This window comes from Oncorhynchus clarkii, chromosome 26 (genome assembly GCF_045791955.1).
Source record: "Oncorhynchus clarkii lewisi isolate Uvic-CL-2024 chromosome 26, UVic_Ocla_1.0, whole genome shotgun sequence".
Taxonomy (NCBI): Eukaryota; Metazoa; Chordata; class Actinopteri; order Salmoniformes; family Salmonidae; genus Oncorhynchus; species Oncorhynchus clarkii.
Window position 1 is genome coordinate 35,748,549 of NC_092172.1, and position 22,625 is coordinate 35,771,173.

The following is a 22,625-nucleotide window of genomic DNA, read 5'->3' on the forward strand; positions in this document are numbered from 1 at the left end:
GAGACAGAACAGAGAGGAGCACGGACAAACTCATCCCTCTCTGTCCCTCTCGGTGATGATGCGGTCCAGAATCAACTCCAGGCCATCTGAACACAGTGGAGAGGGCAGGGTTATAGCAGTGACAGTAAGAGAGTCATGGTAGTAAAACAATGCAGGTTTGAGAGAAATTACCTGAATGCATGCAAGGGGCTGATATAGTGCACTAAATAGATAATAGGGTGCCCTTTGGGATGCTGGCTATCTCCTGAGTGTTTTTCAGGGCAGTTAGGGTCATGGTTATCTCCTGTTACAGGGCAGTTAGGGTCATGGTTATCTCCTGTTACAGGGCAGTTAGGGTCATGGTTATCTCCTGTTACAGGGCAGTTAGGGTCATGGTTATCTTCTGTTACAGGGCGGTTAGAGTCATGGTTATCTCCTGAGTGTGTTACCGGGCGGTTAGGGTCATGGTTATCTCCTGAGTGTCTTACAAGGCAGTTAGGGGCATGGTTATCTCCTGTTACAGGGCAGTTAGGGTCATGGTTATCTCCTGTTACAGGGCAGTTAGGGTCATGGTTATCTCCTGTTACAGGGCAGTTAGGGTCATGGTTATCTCCTGTTACAGGGCAGTTAGGGTCATGGTTATCTCCTGTTACAGGGCGGTTAGGGTCATGGTTATCTCCTGTTACAGGGTAGTTAGGGTCATGGTTATCTCCTGTTTCAGGGCAGTTAGGGTCATGGTTATCTCCTGTTACAGGGCAGTTAGGGTCATGGTTATCCCCTGTTACAGGGCAGTTAGGGTCATGGTTATCTCCTGTTACAGGGCAGTTAGGGTCATGGTTATCTCCTGTTACAGGGCAGTTAGGGTCATGGTTATCCCCTACAGACAGAGATTTAACGTTTAGAGGGGAGGAGGTTGTGTTTTCAGAGAGAAGGGAGGATTAAGTTTTATTCGGTGTCCAGAGGCCTTTCTGGAGTCTTATTCTGGATGGGTTTCTGCTGACGGAGGCTCTTTGTAAGACAGTATCTGCTTTTATATAGAACCGAGGGAATGTCAATGATTTGGCGCTCAAAGAAAACAAAATGACAGAGGATTGTGCTCTCTGGCTGGACATTTGATAGCCACTGCTTTGCTCTTCAGCATGCTGGAGGAATTAAACCGTTCATTTCATTCCGTGAGATGGTAGCAGCTCATCCACCCACACACTGACTCCCTGGTCTTTCTTTCATACACACTACACACACGCCAGCTCTCGCTCTCTCTCTCTCTCTCTCTCTCTCTCTCTCTCACACACACACACACACACACACACACACACACACACACACACACACACACCAGCTCTCACTTTCTCTCTCACACACACACACACACACACACACACGCCAGCTCTCTCTCTCTCACACACACACTGCTTGCAATGTTACCACAAGATGTCACTCAAACTTAAGAAAACCCACAAATGTAGCTGAATGCTGATTTCATTGTAATTACAGGATCATAGCTTGAATATATCGAACAAAACTCTTCTACCGATTCATGCATTTACATTCCAGGACATTTCAGTTAATCTATTAACCAAATGCAATAGGCAGTGGACCGGTGAGTAAAAACACAGTTGACGTTTGAATAAGCTGTTCGCGATTTGATTGCGCCTGCGCGTGATTTTGAACAGAACGACTTTCCGTAGTTGTGTAGTAAACATGGCGTCCGACAGCGACAGCGACGGAGATTTTGTTACTTTTGGAACCCCATTAGAACCGCTAGAAGAAGGTACCGTTCGTTTTTACTTTGTATATGACATTAATACAGTCATTTAAAAGTTTATTGTGAGGGAAAGAATGATTAACGTGGTGCTTACGAGCTGATAACTTGTAAGTATAGTTATCATAACAGGAACACCCCGTCTCAAACTAAGACTTTATTCATGAATATATTCATTGAAACTAGACGAGTTCTAGTTACTTGCCAAGATGACATGTCTGTACCTGCTGTTTAGCGACACTTTCCCAACGTCGGAAGGTACAGTAACGTTATATCCATAATTGGTAGACTGTTTCTATTATTTGGGCATCGTTTACATTAACGAGCAATGCACAAAATATAGTCTTAAATTCAGTTTTTTAAATGCAACCCTGGACGACTGTGTGATCTCGCTTTCCGTAATTTTCATTTTCAACCTTTCCCCCTGACCCAGTCTGTAATAACAACATGTTTCAAGGAGACCGCCGTAGTCCCTGTGCCCCAGAACACCAAGGTGACCTGTCTAAATGACTATCGCTCCGTAGCCCTCACTTCTGTAGCCATGAAATGCGTTCTTAGCATCCCTGGATCCCATCCATTTCCCGTACCGCCCCAACAGGGTATCAGTCTGCTCACTAGGTCTGGTCCAGGGTATCAGTGTGCTCACTAGGTCTGGGCCAGGGTATCAGTGTGCTCACTAGATCTGGTCCAGGGTATCAGTGTGCTCACTAGGTCTGGTCCAGGGTATCAGTCTGGTCACTAGCTCTGGTCCAGGGTATCAGTGTGCTCACTAGCTCTGGTCCAGGGTATCAGTGTGCTCACTAGGTCTGGTCCAGGGTATCAGTGTGCTCACTAGCTCTGGTCCAGGGTATCAGTCTGCTCACTAGGTCTGGTCCAGGGTATCAGTGTGCTCACTAGGTCTGGTCCAGGGTATCAGTGTGCTCACTAGGTCTGGTCCAGGGTATCAGTGTGCTCACTAGGTCTGGTCCAGGGTATCAGTGTGCTAGGTGAGTATCCGTCTGGTCACTAGCTCTGGTCCAGGGTATCAGTGTGCTCACTAGGTCTGGTCCAGGGTATCAGTCTGGTCACTAGCTCTGGTCCAGGGTATCAGTGTGCTCACTAGGTCTGGTCCAGGGTATCAGTCTGGTCACTAGCTCTGATCCAGGGTATCAGTGTGCTCACTAGGTCTGGTCCAGGGTATCAGTGTGCTAGGTGAGTATCCGTCTGGTCACTAGCTCTGGTCCAGGGTATCAGTCTGCTCACTAGGTCTGGTCCAAGTTATCAGTCTGGTCACTAGCTCTGGTCCAGGGTATCATTGTGCTCACTAGGTCTGGTCCAGGGTATCAGTGTGCTAGGTGAGTATCCGTCTGCTCACTAGGTCTGGTCCAGGGTATCAGTGTGCTCACTAGGTCTGGTCCAGGGCATCATTGTGCTCACTAGGTCTGGTCCAGGGTATCAGTGTGCTAGGTGAGTATCAGTCTGCTCACTAGGTCTGGTCCAGGTTATCAGTGTGCTGTGCTAGGTGAGTATCCGTGTGCTCACTAGGTCTGGTCCAGGATACCAGTGTGCTCACTAGGTCTGGTCCAGGTCATCAGTGTGCTCACTAGGTCTGGTCCAGGGTATCAGTGTGCTAGGTGAGTATCCGTGTGCTCACTAGGTCTGGTCCAGGGCGTCAGTGTGCTAGGTGAGTATCCGTGTGCTCACTAGGTGTGGTCCAGGGCGTCAGTGTGCTAGCTGAGTATCCGTGTGCTCACTAGGTCTGGTCCAGGGCGTCAGTGTCCTAGGTGAGTATCAGTCTGCTCACTAGGTCTGGTCCAGGGTATCAGTGTGCTAGGTGAGTATCAGTCTGCTCACTAGGTCTGGTCCAGGGTATCAGTGTGCTCACTAGGTCTGGTCCAGGGTATCAGTGTGCTAGGTGAGTATCCGTCTGCTCACTAGCTCTGGTCCAGGGTATCAGTGTGCTCACTAGGACTGGTCCAGGGTATCAGTGTGTTCGCTAGGTCTGGTCCAGGGTATCAGTGTGCTCACTAGGTCTGGTCCAGGGTATCAGTGTGGTCACTACTCTGGTCCAGGTGAGTATCCGTCTGGTCACTAGCTCTGGTCCAGGTGAGTATCTGTCTGCTCACTAGGTCTGGTCCAGGGCGTCGGTGTGGTCACTAGGTCTGGTCCAGGTGAGTATCCGTCTGGTCACTAGGTCTGGTCCAGGCGAATATCCGTCGGCTCGCTAGCTCTGGTAGAGTGTGTTATGTTAACCCCTGTTGCTTGTGCAGTTAGCTAGTACACACAAGCTAACTAGCTAGTTCCCTCCTGTACTCCCTGTTCACTCATCGCTGCTGGAGCCAGAACCTTTCAGAGATTCGGCTGCAGATTGTGGGCGCTGACGCCGCCTGGTCGCTTCCACTTCTGTCTCTGGCCAGAACACATCATTGACATCCACGTAGGATCGGAATCTGATAGCTGGATTTAATACTGTCTTGTAAACTTCTCGGTAATGTAAATGATGCCCGGTTTGAGTAAGAACCGTGTAGCAATTATGGATATATCTTTTAGACATGGGAACATGCCACCTAGCAAACAGGTAGTTCCTCGACCCTATTTGGGCAATAATTTTGTCTTTCTGATCGACCTGGTTCTGGTCTACAGAACTCAGAGATGTAGTAAGGTATTGTGTTGTAGTTTTGATGTCACTTGTTTGTCTTAGTGCTTCCCAAAAAAAAGGGGGGGGGGGTATTTCCTAACCAGCTACTTTCCTAGTCGAAAGTATTACTCTACAATATCACGGCTGCTGATGTTTTCATCACGTGTGTAGATGAGCCTCTGAGGAAGCCTGTCCCGCTGCACGAGCAGACCGTGAAGGATGAGAAGGGCCGCTACCAGAGGTTCCATGGAGCCTTCACTGGGGGATTCTCTGCTGGGTACTTCAACACTGTGGGCACCAAAGAAGGTTGGTCCACACACACACACTCATTCACTCATTCAGACACACACACAATTATTCAGACACACACATTAGCTCTCTTTCTTACTCTCTCAATCACTCTGTCTCACTCACTCAGAGACGGAGGCCTGTTCATGTCATCATGTGTTGTTTAACCAGCTTCTTTCTGAGAGACCTCACCATACCATATTATCACCATACTGAGACCTCACCATACCATATTATCACCATACCATATTATCACCATACCATATTATCACCATACCATATTATCACCATACCACATTATCACCATACTGAGAGACCTCACCATACCATATTATCACCATACCATATTATCACCATACCATATTATCACCATACCATATTATCACCATACTGAGAGACCGCACCATACCATATTATCACCATACTGAGACCTCACCATACCATATTATCACCATACCATATTACCACCATACCATATTATCACCATACTGAGGGACCTCACCATACCATATTATAACCATACCATATTATCACCATACCATATTATCACCATACCATATTATCACCATACTGAGAGACCGCACCATACCATATTATCACCATACCATATTATCACCATACTGAGAGACCTCACCATACCATATTATCACCATACCATATTATCACCACACTGAGAGACCTCACCATACCATATTATCACCATACCATATTACCACCTTACCATATTATCACCATACTGAGAGACCTCACCATACCATATTATCACCATACTGAGGGACCTCACCATACCATATTATCACCATACTGAGAGACCGCACCATACCATATTACCACCATACCATATTATCACCATACCATATTATCACCATACCATATTATCACCATACTGAGAGACCTCACCATACCATATTATCACCATACTGAGAGACCGCACCATACCATGTTATCACCATACCATATTATCACCATACCATATTATCACCATACTGAGAGACCGCACCTTACCATATTATCACCATACCATATTATCACCATACTATATTATCACCATACCATATTATCACCATACCATATTATCACCATACTGAGAGACCGCACCATACCATATTATCACCATACCATATTATCACCATACTGAGAGACCTCACCATACCATATTATAACCATACCATATTATCACCATACTGAGAGACCTCACCATACCATATTATCACCATACTGAGGGACCTCACCATACCATATTATCACCATACCATATTATCACCATACCATATTATCACCATACCATATTATCACCATACTATATTATCACCATACCATATTATCACCATACCAAATTATCACCATACTGAGAGACCTCACCATACCATACTATCACCATTCCATACTATCACCATACCATATTATCACCATACTGAGGGACCTCACCATACCATATTATCACCATACCATATTATCACCATACCATATTATCACCATACCATATTATCACCATACTATATTATCACCATACCATATTATCACCATACCAAATTATCACCATACTGAGAGACCTCACCATACCATACTATCACCATTCCATACTATCACCATACCATATTATCACCATACTATATTATCACCATACCATATTATCACCATACCATATTATCACCATACTGAGAGACCTCACCATACCATATTATCACCATACCATATTATCATTATCACCATACCATATTATCACCATACCACATTATCACCATACCATATTATCACCATATTATCACCATACTGAGAGACCGCACAATACCATATTATCACCATACCATATTATCACCATACCATATTATCACCATATTATCACCATACTGAGAGACCTCACCATACCATATTATCACCATACCATATTATCACCATACTGAGAGACCTCACCATACCATATTATCACCATACCATATTATCACCATACCATATTATCACCATACCATATTATCACCATACCATATTATCACCATTCCATATTATCAAAATACCATATTATCACCATACTGAGAGACCTCATCATACCATATTATCACCATACCATATTATCACCATACTGAGAGACCTCACCATACCATATTATCACCATACCATATTATCACCATACCATATTATCACCATACCATATTATCACCATACTGAGAGACCTCACCATACCATATTATAACCATACCATATTATCACCATACTGAGAGACCTCACCATACCATATTATCACCATACCATATTATCACCATACCATATTATCACCATACTGAGAGACCTCACCATACCATATTATCACCATACCATATTATCACCATACTGAGAGACCTCACCATACCATATTATAACCATACCATATTATCACCATACTGAGAGACCTCACCATACCATATTATCACCATACCATATTATCATCATACCATATTATCACCATACTGAGAGACCTCACCATACCATATTATCACCATACCATATTATCACCATACCATATTATCACCATACCATATTATCACCATACCATATTATCACCATACTGAGAGACCTCACCATACCATATTACCACCATACCATATTATCACCATACCATATTATCACCATACTGAGACCTCACCATACCATATTATCACCATACTGAGAGACCTCACCATACCATATTATCACCATACCATATTATCACCATACCATATTATCACCATACTGAGACCTCACCATACCATATTATCACCATACTGAGAGACCTCACCATACCATATTATCACCATACCATATTATCACCATACTGAGAGACCTCACCATACCATATTACCACCATACCATATTATCACCATAATGAGAGACCTCACCATACCATATTATCACCATACCATATTATCACCATACCATATTACCACCATACAAGGGACCTCACCATATTATCACCATACTGAGAGACCTCACCATACCACCAGATTCTCTAGGGGGGTGATTCTCTAGGGGGGTGATTCTCTAGGGGGGTGATTCTCTAGGGGGGTGATTCTCTAGGGGGGTGATTCTCTAGGGGGGGTGATTGTCTAGGGGGGTAATTCTCTAGGGGGGTGATTGTCTAGGGGTGTGATTGTCTAGGGGTGTGATTCTCTAGGGGCGTGGGGTGATTCTCTAGGGGCGTGGTGATTCTCTAGGGGTGTGATTCTCTAGGGGTGTGATTCTCCAGGGGTGTGATTCTCCAGGGGTGTGATTCTCCAGGGGTGTGATTCTCCAGGGGTGTGATTCTCCAGGGGGGTGATTCTCTAGGGGTGTGATTCTCTAGGGGTGTGATTCTCCAGGGGGGTGATTCTCTAGGGGTGTGATTCTCTAGGGGGGGTGATTCTCTAGGGGGGTGATTCTCTAGGGGGGTGATTCTCTTGGGGGGGGGTGTTTCTCTAGGGGGGGTGATTCTCCAGGGGTGTGATTCTCCAGGGGGGTGATTCTCTAGGGGGGTGATTCTCTAGGGGGGTGATTCTCTAGGGGGGGTGATTCTCTAGGGGGGGTGATTCTCTAGGGGGGGTGATTCTCTAGGGGGGGTGATTCTCTAGGGGGGGTGATTCTCTAGGGGGGTGATTCTCTAGGGGGTTGATTCTCTAGGGGTGGGTGTTTCTCTAGGGAGGTGATTCTCTAGGGGGGGTGGGGGTGTTTCTCTAGGGGGGTGATTCTCTAGGGGGGTGTTTCTCTAGGGGGGTGATTCTCTAGGGGGGTGATTCTCTAGGGGGGTGATTCTCTAGTGGGGTGATTCTCTAGTGGGGTGATTCTCTAGTGGGGTGATTCTCTAGTGGGGTGATTCTCTAGTGGGGTGATTCTCTAGGGGGGTGATTCTCTAGGGGGGTGATTCTCTAGGGGGGTGATTCTCTAGGGGGGTGATTCTCTAGAGGGGTGTTTCTCTAGGGGGGTGTTTCTCTAGGGGGGTGATTCTCTAGGGGGGGGGGGTGTTTCTCTAGGGGGGTGATTCTCTAGGGGGGGGGGGTGTTTCTCTAGGGGGGTGATTCTCTAGGGGGGTGATGCTGTACTGTCATTTTATTGCTCTTTGATGTTCCATACATATTGCTCTCTGTATGTCTGCTGCAGAGAGACCAGAGATGGTGAGAACATGACTTCTGATCAGTCAGGGAAATGAAAGTGCTGAGAACAACATGTTGGCTCCCTATTTAAGAACAAGATGGAGACCAAACCTATAGGATGAAAAATACCAGAGTTTGGACTAGCGCCACCTATCGCTACCTACCTGTTGGATTTCTATTCGTTTTTCAAATTAATAATTGGAGTAAAATATTGATATAATATAGTCCAACAGAAATGTTGTGATATGTGACGGTATGAATCACTACTTGTTTCCTACTGCAGGGTGGACTCCTGCAACCTTTGTTTCATCCAGACAGCAGAAAGCAGGCAGACAGAATGCCAGGCCAGAGGACTTCATGGATGAGGAGGTAGGCCTACAAGACATCTCATCTTATCAACATCAGGATACATGAAAGGACTGGTCACACTAACTATTTCCCTTTCAACTCTAGAATCTGAAAGAGAACACATTATACATTCTAAAGAACACATTATACATTCTAAAGAACACATTATACATTCTAGAGAACACATTATACATTCTAGAGAACACATTATACATTCTAGAGAACACATTATACATTCTAGAGAACACATTATACATTCTAAAGAACACATTATACATTCTAGAGAACACATTATACATTCTAGAGAACACATTATACATTCTAGAGAACACATTATACATTCTAGAGAACACATGATACATTCTAGAGACCACATGATACATTCTAGAGACCACATGATACATTCTAGAGACCACATGATACATTCTAGAGACCACATGATACATTCTAGAGACCACATGATACATTCTAGAGACCACATGATACATTCTAGAGACCACATGATACATTCTAGAGACCACATGATACATTCTAGAGACCACATGATACATTCTAGAGACCACATTATACATTCTAGAGACCACATGATACATTCTAGAGAACACATGATACATTCTAGAGAACACATTATACATTCTAGAGAACACATTATACATTCTAGAGAACACATTATACATTCTAGAGAACACATTATACATTCTAGAGACCACATTATACATTCTAGAGAACACATTATACATTCTAGAGAACACATTATACATTCTAGAGAACACATTATACATTCTAGAGAACACATGATACATTCTAAAGAACACATGATACATTCTAGAGAACACATGATACATTCTAGAGAACACATGATACATTCTAGAGAACACATTATACATTCTAGAGAACACATTATACATTCTAGAGACCACATGATACATTCTAGAGAACACATTATACATTCTAGAGAACACATTATACATTCTAGAGAACACATTATACATTCTAGAGAACACATGATACATTCTAGAGAACACATGATACATTCTAGAGAACACATGATACATTCTAGAGAACACATGATACATTCTAGAGAACACATGATACATTCTAGAGAACACATGATACATTCTAGAGAACACATTATACATTCTAGAGAACACATTATACATTCTAGAGAACACATTATACATTCTAGAGAACACATGATACATTCTAGAGAACACATTATACATTCTAGAGACCACAATATACATTCTAGAGACCACAATATACATTCTAGAGACCACAATATACATTCTAGAGAACACATTATACATTCTAGAGAACACATTATACATTCTAGAGAACACATGATACATTCTAGAGAACACATGGTACATTCTAGAGAACACATGATACATTCTAGAGAACACATTATACATTCTAGAGAACACATTATACATTCTAGAGAACACATTATACATTCTAGAGAACACATGATACATTCTAGAGAACACATTATACATTCTAGAGAACACATGATACATTCTAGAGAACACATTATACATTCTAGAGAACACATGATACATTCTAGAGAACACATGATACATTCTAGAGACCACATGATACATTCTAGAGACCACATGATACATTCTAGAGAACACATGATACATTCTAGAGAACACATGATACATTCTAGAGACCACATTATACATTCTAGAGAACACATTATACATTCTAGAGAACACATGATACATTCTAGAGAACACATGATACATTCTAGAGAACACATTATACATTCTAGAGAACACATGATACATTCTAGAGAACACATTATACATTCTAGAGACCACAATATACATTCTAGAGACCACAATATACATTCTAGAGAACACATTATACATTCTAGAGAACACATGATACATTCTAGAGAACACATGATACATTCTAGAGAACACATGGTACATTCTAGAGAACACATGATACATTCTAGAGAACACATGATACATTCTAGAGAACACATTATACATTCTAGAGAACACATGATACATTCTAGAGAACACATGATACATTCTAGAGAACACATTATACATTCTAGAGAACACATGATACATTCTAGAGACCACATGATACATTCTAGAGAACACATGATACATTCTAGAGACCACATTATACATTCTAGAGAACACATGATACATTCTAGAGAACACATGATACATTCTAGAGAACACATGATACATTCTAGAGAACACATGATACATTCTAGAGAACACATGATACATTCTAGAGAACACATGATACATTCTAGAGAACACATTATACATTCTAGAGAACACATTATACATTCTAGAGAACACATTATACATTCTAGAGAACACATACATTCTAGAGACCACATGATACATTCTAGAGAACACATGATACATTCTAGAGAACACATGATACATTCTAGAGAACACATTATACATTCTAGAGAACACATGATACATTCTAGAGAACACATGATACATTCTAGAGACCACATGATACATTCTAGAGACCACATTATACATTCTAGAGAACACATTATACATTCTAGAGACCACATTATACATTCTAGAGACCACATGATACATTCTAGAGAACACATTATACATTCTAGAGACCACATGATACATTCTAGAGACCACAATATACATTCTAGAGAACACATTATACATTCTAGAGAACACATTATACATTCTAGAGACCACATGATACATTCTAGAGACCACATGATACATTCTAGAGAACACATTATACATTCTAGAGACCACATGATACATTCTAGAGAACACATTATACATTCTAGAGACCACATGATACATTCTAGAGACCACAATATACATTCTAGAGAACACATTATACATTCTAGAGAACACATTATACATTCTAGAGACCACATGATACATTCTAGAGACCACATGATACATTCTAGAGAACACATTATACATTCTAGAGACCACATGATACATTCTAGAGACCACATGATACATTCTAGAGAACACATTATACATTCTAGAGACCACATGATACATTCTAGAGACCACATGATACATTCTAGAGAACACATTATACATTCTAGAGACCACATGATACATTCTAGAGAACACATGATACATTCTAGAGAACACATTATACATTCTAGAGACCACATTATACATTCTAGAGACCACATGATACATTCTAGAGAACACATTATACATTCTAGAGAACACATTATACATTCTAGAGAACACATGATACATTCTAGAGACCACATGATACATTCTAGAGAACACATGATACATTCTAGAGACCACATTCTACATTCTAGAGAACACATTATACATTCTAGAGAACACATTATACATTCTAGAGAACACATTATACATTCTAGAGACCACATGATACATTCTAGAGACCACATGATACATTCTAGAGACCACATGATACATTCTAGAGACCACAATATACATTCTAGAGACCACATGATACATTCTAGAGAACACATTATACATTCTAGAGAACACATGATACATTCTAGAGACCACATTCTACATTCTAGAGAACACATTATACATTCTAGAGAACACATGATACATTCTAGAGACCACATTCTACATTCTAGAGAACACATTCTACATTCTAGAGAACACATTATACATTCTAGAGAACACATGATACATTCTAGAGACCACATGATACATTCTAGAGAACACATGATACATTCTAGAGAACACATTATACATTCTAGAGAACACATTATACATTCTAGAGAACACATTATACATTCTAGAGAACACATTATACATTCTAGAGAACACATTATACATTCTAGAGAACACATTATACATTCTAGAGACCACAATATACATTCTAGAGAACACATACATTCTAGAGAACACATTATACATTCTAGAGAACACATGATACATTCTAGAGACCACATTATACATTCTAGAGAACACATTATACATTCTAGAGAACACATTATACATTCTAGAGAACACATTATACATTCTAGAGAACACATTATACATTCTAGAGAACACATACATTCTAGAGAACACATTATACATTCTAGAGAACACATGATACATTCTAGAGACCACATGATACATTCTAGAGAACACATGATACATTCTAGAGAACACATTATACATTCTAGAGAACACATACATTCTAGAGAACACATTATACATTCTAGAGACCACATCACAGACTAAATAAGAACTTTGTCAGCACAACAACCATTTCCCTTTGTGGACCAACATGGGATGTTAATGCGTTCTGTCTCCTCAGGATCTGGGGGACCACGGCATCGCCCCCAGACAAATCACCACTACAGCTGACTTCGCCTCCGGCAGGAAGGATGTGATCAGGGACAAGGCCAGAGCCATCACCTCTCTTTCAGCTCCTATCCCAGGGGACACTGTCCTGGAAGACTTGGTGGCTCCAGCTAGGTAACTATCCACCGGGCTGAACAGACTTGATGTGGTCACTCTGGGCCTGTATGTCTCAAGGGCTTTTCTACAATCAGGACCTCTCTGGCAATGTAGTAATTCATTGTGAGATAAATGGTATAACTGATTCTAGATCAGCAGAACTACTCCTCTTGACACAGCCCCTGGTACTCAGTGAGCTAGATGGTATAACTGATTCTAGATCAGCCGAACTACTCTGTGACTCTTGACACAGCCCCTGGTACTCAGTGAGCTAGATGGTATAACTGATTCTAGATCAGCCAAACTACTCCTCTTGACACAGCCCCTGGTACTCAGTGAGCTAGATGGTATAACTGATTCTAGATCAGCCGAACTACTCTGTGACTCTTGACACAGCCCCTGGTACTCAGTGAGCTAGATGGTATAACTGATTCTAGATCAGCAGAACTACTCTGTGACTCTTGACACAGCCCCTGGTACTCAGTGAGCTAGATGGTATAACTGATTCTAGATCAGCCAAACTACTCCTCTTGACACAGCCCCTGGTACTCAGTGAGCTAAATGGTATAACTGATTCTAGATCAGCCAAACTACTCCTCTTGACTCAGCCCCTGGTACTCAGTGAGCTAGATGGTATAACTGATTCTAGATCAGCCGAACTACTCGTATATTTCTACTCAGCGGTCCTTGTTGACTCCTGGCAGGTCCTCCATGGGGGTGGAGTTACTGAGGAAGATGGGCTGGAAGGACGGCCAGGGGGTTGGGCCCAGGGTGAAGAGGAGGCTGTGTAAGCAGAGAGCAGGTAGGTTACTCAGCCTCTGACTGTCGAAGCAGCAACGTTGGAGCCTAATATGTTGTATAGACTGATGGGACTCTACTCTCAACAAAGTACTGTTTAACCCTTTTAGCTTGTGAATTTAAATAATTCTAAAAATGGTTATTTCTCTTTTACAGATTCTGCAACAAGGGCGTTCGGCTCGGCCTCGCCTCCCAACGGTTCATCGGAATCACAGGTAACACAGTGGTTTTGTTTTCAAATTGTGTTTGTTTTTAAATTTCCATTTTGATATAAATCGATATGTAGTTTGTTGTAGAACAGTGGAACTACTTCCTGTCCCTGCAGTAGACTCTCAGCTTAGCATCGATATGTAGTTTGTTGTAGAACAGTGGAACTACTTCCTGTCGCTGCAGTAGACTCTCAGCTTAGCAGCGATATGTAGTTTGTTGTAGAACAGTGGAACTACTTCCTGTCCCTGCAGTAGACTCTCAGCTTAGCAGCGATATGTAGTTTGTTGTAGAACAGTGGAACTACTTCCTGTCCCTGCAGTAGACTCTCAGCTTAGCAGCGATATGCAGTTTGTTGTAGAACTACTTCCTGTCGCTGCAGTAGACTCTCAGCTTAGCAGCGATATGTAGTTTGTTGTAGAACAGTGGAACTACTTCCTGTCACTGCAGTAGACTCTCAGCTTAGCAGCGATATGCAGTTTGTTGTAGAACAGTGGAACTACTTCCTGTCCCTGCAGTAGACTCTCAGCTTAGCAGCGATATGTAGTTTGTTGTAGAACAGTGGAACTACTTCCTGTCACTGCAGTAGACTCTCAGCTTAGCAGCGATATGTAGTTTGTTGTAGAACAGTGGAACTACTTCCTGTCCCTGCAGTAGACTCTCAGCTTAGCAGCGATATGTAGTTTGTTGTAGAACAGTGGAACTACTTCCTGTCCCTGCAGTAGACTCTCAGCTTAGCAGCGATATGTAGTTTGTTGTAGAACTACTTCCTGTCCCTGCAGTAGACTCTCAGCTTAGCAGCGATATGTAGTTTGTTGTAGAACAGTGGAACTACTTCCTGTCCCTGCAGTAGACTCTCAGCTTAGCAGCGATATGTAGTTTGTTGTAGAACAGTGGATCTACTTCCTGTCACTGCAGTAGACTCTCAGCTTAGCAGCGATATGTAGTTTGTTGTAGAACAGTGGATCTACTTCCTGTCACTGCAGTAGACTCTCAGCTTAGCAGCGATATGTAGTTTGTTGTAGAACAGTGGAACTACTTCCTGTCCCTGCAGTAGACTCTCAGCTTAGCAGCGATATGTAGTTTGTTGTAGAACAGTGGATCTACTTCCTGTCACTGCAGTAGACTCTCAGCTTAGCAGCGATATGCAGTTTGTTGTAGAACAGTGGAACTACTTCCTGTCCCTGCAGTAGACTCTCAGCTTAGCAGCGATATGTAGTTTGTTGTAGAACAGTGGAACTACTTCCTGTCCCTGCAGTAGACTCTCAGCTTAGCAGCGATATGTAGTTTGTTGTAGAACAGTGGAACTACTTCCTGTCCCTGCAGTAGACTCTTAGCTTAGCAGCGATATGTAGTTTGTTGTAGAACAGTGGAACTACTTCCTGTCCCTGCAGTAGACTCTCAGCTTAGCAGCGATATGCAGTTTGTTGTAGAACTACTTCCTGTCCCTGCAGTAGACTCTCAGCTTAGCAGCGATATGTAGTTTGTTGTAGAACAGTAGAACTACTTCCTGTCCCTGCAGTAGACTCTCAGCTTAGCAGCGATATGCAGTTTGTTGTAGAACTACTTCCTGTCCCTGCAGTAGACTCTCAGCTTAGCAGCGATATGTAGTTTGTTGTAGAACAGTGGAACTACTTCCTGTCCCTGCAGTAGACTCTCAGCTTAGCAGCGATATGTAGTTTGTTGTAGAACTACTTCCTGTCCCTGCAGTAGACTCTCAGCTTAGCAGCGATATGTAGTTTGTTGTAGAACAGTGGAACTACTTCCTGTCCCTGCAGTAGACTCTCAGCTTAGCAGCGATATGTAGTTTGTTGTAGAACAGTGGAACTACTTCCTGTCCCTGCAGTAGACTCTCAGCTTAGCAGCGATATGTAGTTTGTTGTAGAACAGTGGAACTACTTCCTGTCCCTGCAGTAGACTCTCAGCTTAGCAGCGATATGTAGTTTGTTGTAGAACTACTTCCTGTCCCTGCAGTAGACTCTCAGCTTAGCAGCGATATGCAGTTTGTTGTAGAACTACTTCCTGTCCCTGCAGTAGACTCTCAGCTTAGCAGCGATATGTAGTTTGTTGTGGAACTACTTCCTGTCACTGCAGTAGACTCTCAGCTTAGCAGCGATATGTAGTTTGTTGTAGAACAGTGGAACTACTTCCTGTCCCTGCAGTAGACTCTCAGCTTAGCAGCGATATGTAGTTTGTTGTAGAACAGTGGAACTACTTCCTGTCCCTGCAGTAGACTCTCAGCTTAGCAGCGATATGTAGTTTGTTGTAGAACAGTGGAACTACTTCCTGTCACTGCAGTAGACTCTCAGCTTAGCAGCGATATGTAGTTTGTTGTAGAACTACTTCCTGTCCCTGCAGTAGACTCTCAGCTTAGCAGCGATATGTAGTTTGTTGTAGAACAGTGGAACTACTTCCTGTCCCTGCAGTAGACTCTCAGCTTAGCAGCGATATGTAGTTTGTTGTAGAACAGTGGAACTACTTCCTGTCCCTGCAGTAGACTCTCAGCTTAGCAGCGATATGTAGTTTGTTGTAGATCTACTTCCTGTCCCTGCAGTAGACTCTCAGCTTAGTGGCGATATGTAGTTTGTTGTAGAACTACTTCCTGTCCCTGCAGTAGACTCTCAGCTTAGCAGCGATATGTAGTTTGTTGTAGAACAGTGGAACTACTTCCTGTCCCTGCAGTAGACTCTCAGCTTAGCAGCGATATGTAGTTTGTTGTAGAACTACTTCCTGTCCCTGCAGTAGACTCTCAGCTTAGCAGCGATATGTAGTTTGTTGTAGAACTTCCTGTCACTGCAGTAGACTCTCAGCTTAGCAGCGATATGCAGTTTGTTGTAGAACAGTGGAACTACTTCCTGTCCCTGCAGTAGACTCTCAGCTTAGCAGCGATATGTAGTTTGTTGTAGAACTACTTCCTGTCACTGCAGTAGACTCTCAGCTTAGCAGCGATATGTAGTTTGTTGTAGAACAGTGGAACTACTTCCTGTCACTGCAGTAGACTCTCAGCTTAGCAGCGATATGTAGTTTGTTGTAGAACAGTGGAACTACTTCCTGTCCCTGCAGTAGACTCTCAGCTTAGCAGCGATATGTAGTTTGTTGTAGAACAGTGGAACTACTTCCTGTCACTGCAGTAGACTCTCAGCTTAGCAGCGATATGTAGTTTGTTGTAGAACTACTTCCTGTCCCTGCAGTAGACTCTCAGCTTAGCAGCGATATGTAGTTTGTTGTAGAACAGTGGAACTACTTCCTGTCCCTGCAGTAGACTCTCAGCTTAGCAGCGATATGTAGTTTGTTGTAGAACTACTTCCTGTCCCTGCAGTAGACTCTCAGCTTAGCAGCGATATGTAGTTTGTTGTAGAACAGTGGAACTACTTCCTGTCCCTGCAGTAGACTCTCAGCTTAGCAGCGATATGTAGTTTGTTGTAGAACAGTGGAACTACTTCCTGTCCCTGCAGTAGACTCTCAGCTTAGCAGCGATATGTAGTTTGTTGTAGAACTACTTCCTGTCACTGCAGTAGACTCTCAGCTTAGCAGCGATATGTAGTTTGTTGTAGAACTACTTCCTGTCACTGCAGTAGACTCTCAGCTTAGCAGCGATATGTAGTTTGTTGTAGAACAGTGGAACTACTTCCTGTCCCTGCAGTAGACTCTCAGCTTAGCAGCGATATGTAGTTTGTTGTAGATCTACTTCCTGTCCCTGCAGTAGACTCAGCTTAGCAGCGATATGTAGTTTGTTGTAGATCTACTTCCTGTCACTGCAGTAGACTCTCAGCTTAGCAGCGATATGTAGTTTGTTGTAGAACTACTTCCTGTCACTGCAGTAGACTCTCAGCTTAGCAGCGATATGTAGTTTGTTGTAGAACTACTTCCTGTCACTGCAGTAGACTCTCAGCTTAGCAGCGATATGCAGTTTGTTGTAGAACAGTGGAACTACTTCCTGTCCCTGCAGTAGACTCTCAGCTTAGCAGCGATATGTAGTTTGTTGTAGAACTACTTCCTGTCACTGCAGTAGACTCTCAGCTTAGCAGCGATATGTAGTTTGTTGTAGAACAGTGGAACTACTTCCTGTCCCTGCAGTAGACTCTCAGCTTAGCAGCGATATGTAGTTTGTTGTAGAACTACTTCCTGTCACTGCAGTAGACTCTCAGCTTAGCAGCGATATGTAGTTTGTTGTAGAACAGTGGAACTACTTCCTGTCACTGCAGTAGACTCTCAGCTTAGCAGCGATATGTAGTTTGTTGTAGAACAGTGGAACTACTTCCTGTCCCTGCAGTAGACTCTCAGCTTAGCAGCGATATGTAGTTTGTTGTAGAACAGTGGAACTACTTCCTGTCACTGCAGTAGACTCTCAGCTTAGCAGCGATATGTAGTTTGTTGTAGAACTACTTCCTGTCCCTGCAGTAGACTCTCAGCTTAGCAGCGATATGTAGTTTGTTGTAGAACAGTGGAACTACTTCCTGTCCCTGCAGTAGACTCTCAGCTTAGCAGCGATATGTAGTTTGTTGTAGAACTACTTCCTGTCCCTGCAGTAGACTCTCAGCTTAGCAGCGATATGTAGTTTGTTGTAGAACAGTGGAACTACTTCCTGTCCCTGCAGTAGACTCTCAGCTTAGCAGCGATATGTAGTTTGTTGTAGAACTACTTCCTGTCCCTGCAGTAGACTCTCAGCTTAGCAGCGATATGTAGTTTGTTGTAGAACAGTGGAACTACTTCCTGTCCCTGCAGTAGACTCTCAGCTTAGCAGCGATATGTAGTTTGTTGTAGAACAGTGGAACTACTTCCTGTCACTGCAGTAGACTCTCAGCTTAGCAGCGATATGTAGTTTGTTGTAGAACTACTTCCTGTCACTGCAGTAGACTCTCAGCTTAGCAGCGATATGTAGTTTGTTGTAGAACAGTGGAACTACTTCCTGTCCCTGCAGTAGACTCTCAGCTTAGCAGCGATATGTAGTTTGTTGTAGATCTACTTCCTGTCCCTGCAGTAGACTCTCAGCTTAGCAGCGATATGTAGTTTGTTGTAGATCTACTTCCTGTCACTGCAGTAGACTCTCAGCTTAGCAGCGATATGTAGTTTGTTGTAGAACTACTTCCTGTCACTGCAGTAGACTCTCAACTTAGCAGCGATATGTAGTTTGTTGTAGAACAGTGGAACTACTTCCTGTCACTGCAGTAGACTCTCAGCTTAGCAGCGATATGTAGTTTGTTGTAGATCTACTTCCTGTCACTGCAGTAGACTCTCAGCTTAGCAGCGATATGTAGTTTGTTGTAGAACAGTGGAACTACTTCCTGTCCCTGCAGTAGACTCTCAGCTTAGCAGCGATATGTAGTTTGTTGTAGAACAGTGGAACTACTTCCTGTCCCTGCAGTAGACTCTCAGCTTAGCAGCGATATGTAGTTTGTTGTAGAACAGTGGAACTACTTCCTGTCGCTGCAGTAGACTCTCAGCTTAGCAGCGATATGTAGTTTGTTGTAGAACTACTTCCTGTCACTGCAGTAGACTCTCAGCTTAGCAGCGATATGCAGTTTGTTGTAGAACTTCCTGTCCCTGCAGTAGACTCTCAGCTTAGCAGCGATATGTAGTTTGTTGTAGAACAGTGGAACTACTTCCTGTCCCTGCAGTAGACTCTCAGCTTAGTGGCGATATGTAGTTTGTTGTAGAACAGTGGAACTACTTCCTGTCGCTGCAGTAGACTCTCAGCTTAGCAGCGATATGTAGTTTGTTGTAGAACTACTTCCTGTCACTGCAGTAGACTCTCAGCTTAGCAGCGATATGTAGTTTGTTGTAGAACTACTTCCTGTCCCTGCAGTAGACTCTCAGCTTAGCAGCGATATGTAGTTTGTTGTAGAACAGTGGAACTACTTCCTGTCCCTGCAGTAGACTCTCAGCTTAGCAGCGATATGTAGTTTGTTGTAGAACTACTTCCTGTCACTGCAGTAGACTCTCAGCTTAGCAGCGATATGTAGTTTGTTGTAGAACTACTTCCTGTCCCTGCAGTAGACTCTCAGCTTAGCAGCGATATGTAGTTTGTTTTAGATCTACTTCCTGTCCCTGCAGTAGACTCTCAGCTTAGCAGCGATATGTAGTTTGTTGTAGAACTTCCTGTCACTGCAGTAGACTCTCAGCTTAGCAGCGATATGTAGTTTGTTGTAGAACTACTTCCTGTCACTGCAGTAGACTCTCAGCTTAGCAGCGATATGTAGTTTGTTGTAGAACTACTTCCTGTCCCTGCAGTAGACTCTCAGCTTAGCAGCGATATGCAGTTTGTTGTAGAACTACTTCCTGTCCCTGCAGTAGACTCTCAGCTTAGCAGCGATATGTAGTTTGTTGTAGAACTACTTCCTGTCCCTGCAGTAGACTCTCAGCTTAGCAGCGATATGTAGTTTGTTGTAGATCTACTTCCTGTCACTGCAGTAGACTCTCAGCTTAGCAGCGATATGTAGTTTGTTGTAGAACAGTGGAACTACTTCCTGTCACTGCAGTAGACTCTCAGCTTAGCAGCGATATGTAGTTTGTTGTAGAACTACTTCCTGTCCCTGCAGTAGACTCTCAGCTTAGCAGCGATATGTAGTTTGTTGTAGAACAGTAGAACTACTTCCTGTCCCTGCAGTAGACTCTCAGCTTAGCAGCGATATGTAGTTTGTTGTAGAACTACTTCCTGTCACTGCAGTAGACTCTCAGCTTAGCAGCGATATGTAGTTTGTTGTAGAACAGTGGAACTACTTCCTGTCACTGCAGTAGACTCTCAGCTTAGCAGCGATATGCAGTTTGTTGTAGAACAGTGGAACTACTTCCTGTCCCTGCAGTAGACTCTCAGCTTAGCAGCGATATGTAGTTTGTTGTAGAACTACTTCCTGTCACTGCAGTAGACTCTCAGCTTAGCAGCGATATGCAGTTTGTTGTAGAACAGTGGAACTACTTCCTGTCCCTGCAGTAGACTCTCAGCTTAGCAGCGATATGTAGTTTGTTGTAGAACTACTTCCTGTCACTGCAGTAGACTCTCAGCTTAGCAGCGATATGCAGTTTGTTGTAGAACAGTGGGACTACTTCCTGTCCCTGCAGTAGACTCTCAGCTTAGCAGCGATATGTAGTTTGTTGTAGAACAGTGGGACTACTTCCTGTCACTGCAGTAGACTCTCAGCTTAGCAGCGATATGTAGTTTGTTGTAGAACTACTTCCTGTCACTGCAGTAGACTCTCAGCTTAGCAGCGATATGTAGTTTGTTGTAGAACTACTTCCTGTCCCTGCAGTAGACTCTCAGCTTAGCAGCGATATGTAGTTTGTTGTAGAACAGTGGAACTACTTCCTGTCACTGCAGTAGACTCTCAGTTTAGCAGCGATATGTAGTTTGTTGTAGAACAGTGGAACTACTTCCTGTCCCTGCAGTAGACTCTCAGCTTAGCAGCGATATGTAGTTTGTTGTAGAACAGTAGAACTACTTCCTGTCCCTGCAGTAGACTCTCAGCTTAGCAGCGATATGTAGTTTGTTGTAGATCTACTTCCTGTCACTGCAGTAGACTCTCAGCTTAGCAGCGATATGTAGTTTGTTGTAGAACTACTTCCTGTCCCTGCAGTAGACTCTCAGCTTAGCAGCGATATGCAGTTTGTTGTAGAACTACTTCCTGTCACTGCAGTAGACTCTCAGCTTAGCAGCGATATGTAGTTTGTTGTAGAACAGTGGAACTACTTCCTGTCCCTGCAGTAGACTCTCAGCTTAGCAGCGATATGCAGTTTGTTGTAGAACAGTGGAACTACTTCCTGTCACTGCAGTAGACTCTCAGCTTAGCAGCGATATGTAGTTTGTTGTAGAACAGTAGATCTACTTCCTGTCACTGCAGTAGACTCTCAGCTTAGCAGCGATATGTAGTTTGTTGTAGAACAGTGGAACTACTTCCTGTCCCTGCAGTAGACTCTCAGCTTAGCAGCGATATGTAGTTTGTTGTAGAACAGTGGAACTACTTCCTGTCCCTGCAGTAGACTCTCAGCTTAGCAGCGATATGCAGTTTGTTGTAGAACTACTTCCTGTCCCTGCAGTAGACTCTCAGCTTAGCAGCGATATGTAGTTTGTTGTAGATCTACTTCCTGTCACTGCAGTAGACTCTCAGCTTAGCAGCGATATGTAGTTTGTTGTAGAA

General features: G+C 43.0%; 1 protein-coding gene across 5 annotated transcripts in view; it reads left to right on the forward strand.

The window, feature by feature from the left end:
* The first annotated feature begins 1,658 nt into the window (after positions 1-1,658).
* The window catches only part of LOC139384453 (G patch domain-containing protein 1-like), a 70,817-nt gene continuing 49,850 nt past the window's right edge, over positions 1,659-22,625 (forward strand). For 2 of the 5 annotated variants that reach the window (XM_071129221.1, XM_071129223.1), the window contains exons 1-6: positions 1,663-1,750; positions 4,530-4,664; positions 9,009-9,094; positions 13,346-13,506; positions 14,193-14,290; positions 14,443-14,501. In XM_071129221.1, the coding sequence (XP_070985322.1) occupies positions 1,681-1,750; positions 4,530-4,664; positions 9,009-9,094; positions 13,346-13,506; positions 14,193-14,290; positions 14,443-14,501 (609 nt within the window). In that variant the 5' untranslated portion in view covers positions 1,663-1,680. Of the gene's footprint in view, positions 1,751-4,529; positions 4,665-9,008; positions 9,095-13,345; positions 13,507-14,192; positions 14,291-14,442; positions 14,502-22,625 lie in introns of all 5 variants that reach the window. The other 3 variants (XM_071129220.1, XM_071129224.1, XM_071129222.1) reach the window with 3 other exon arrangements.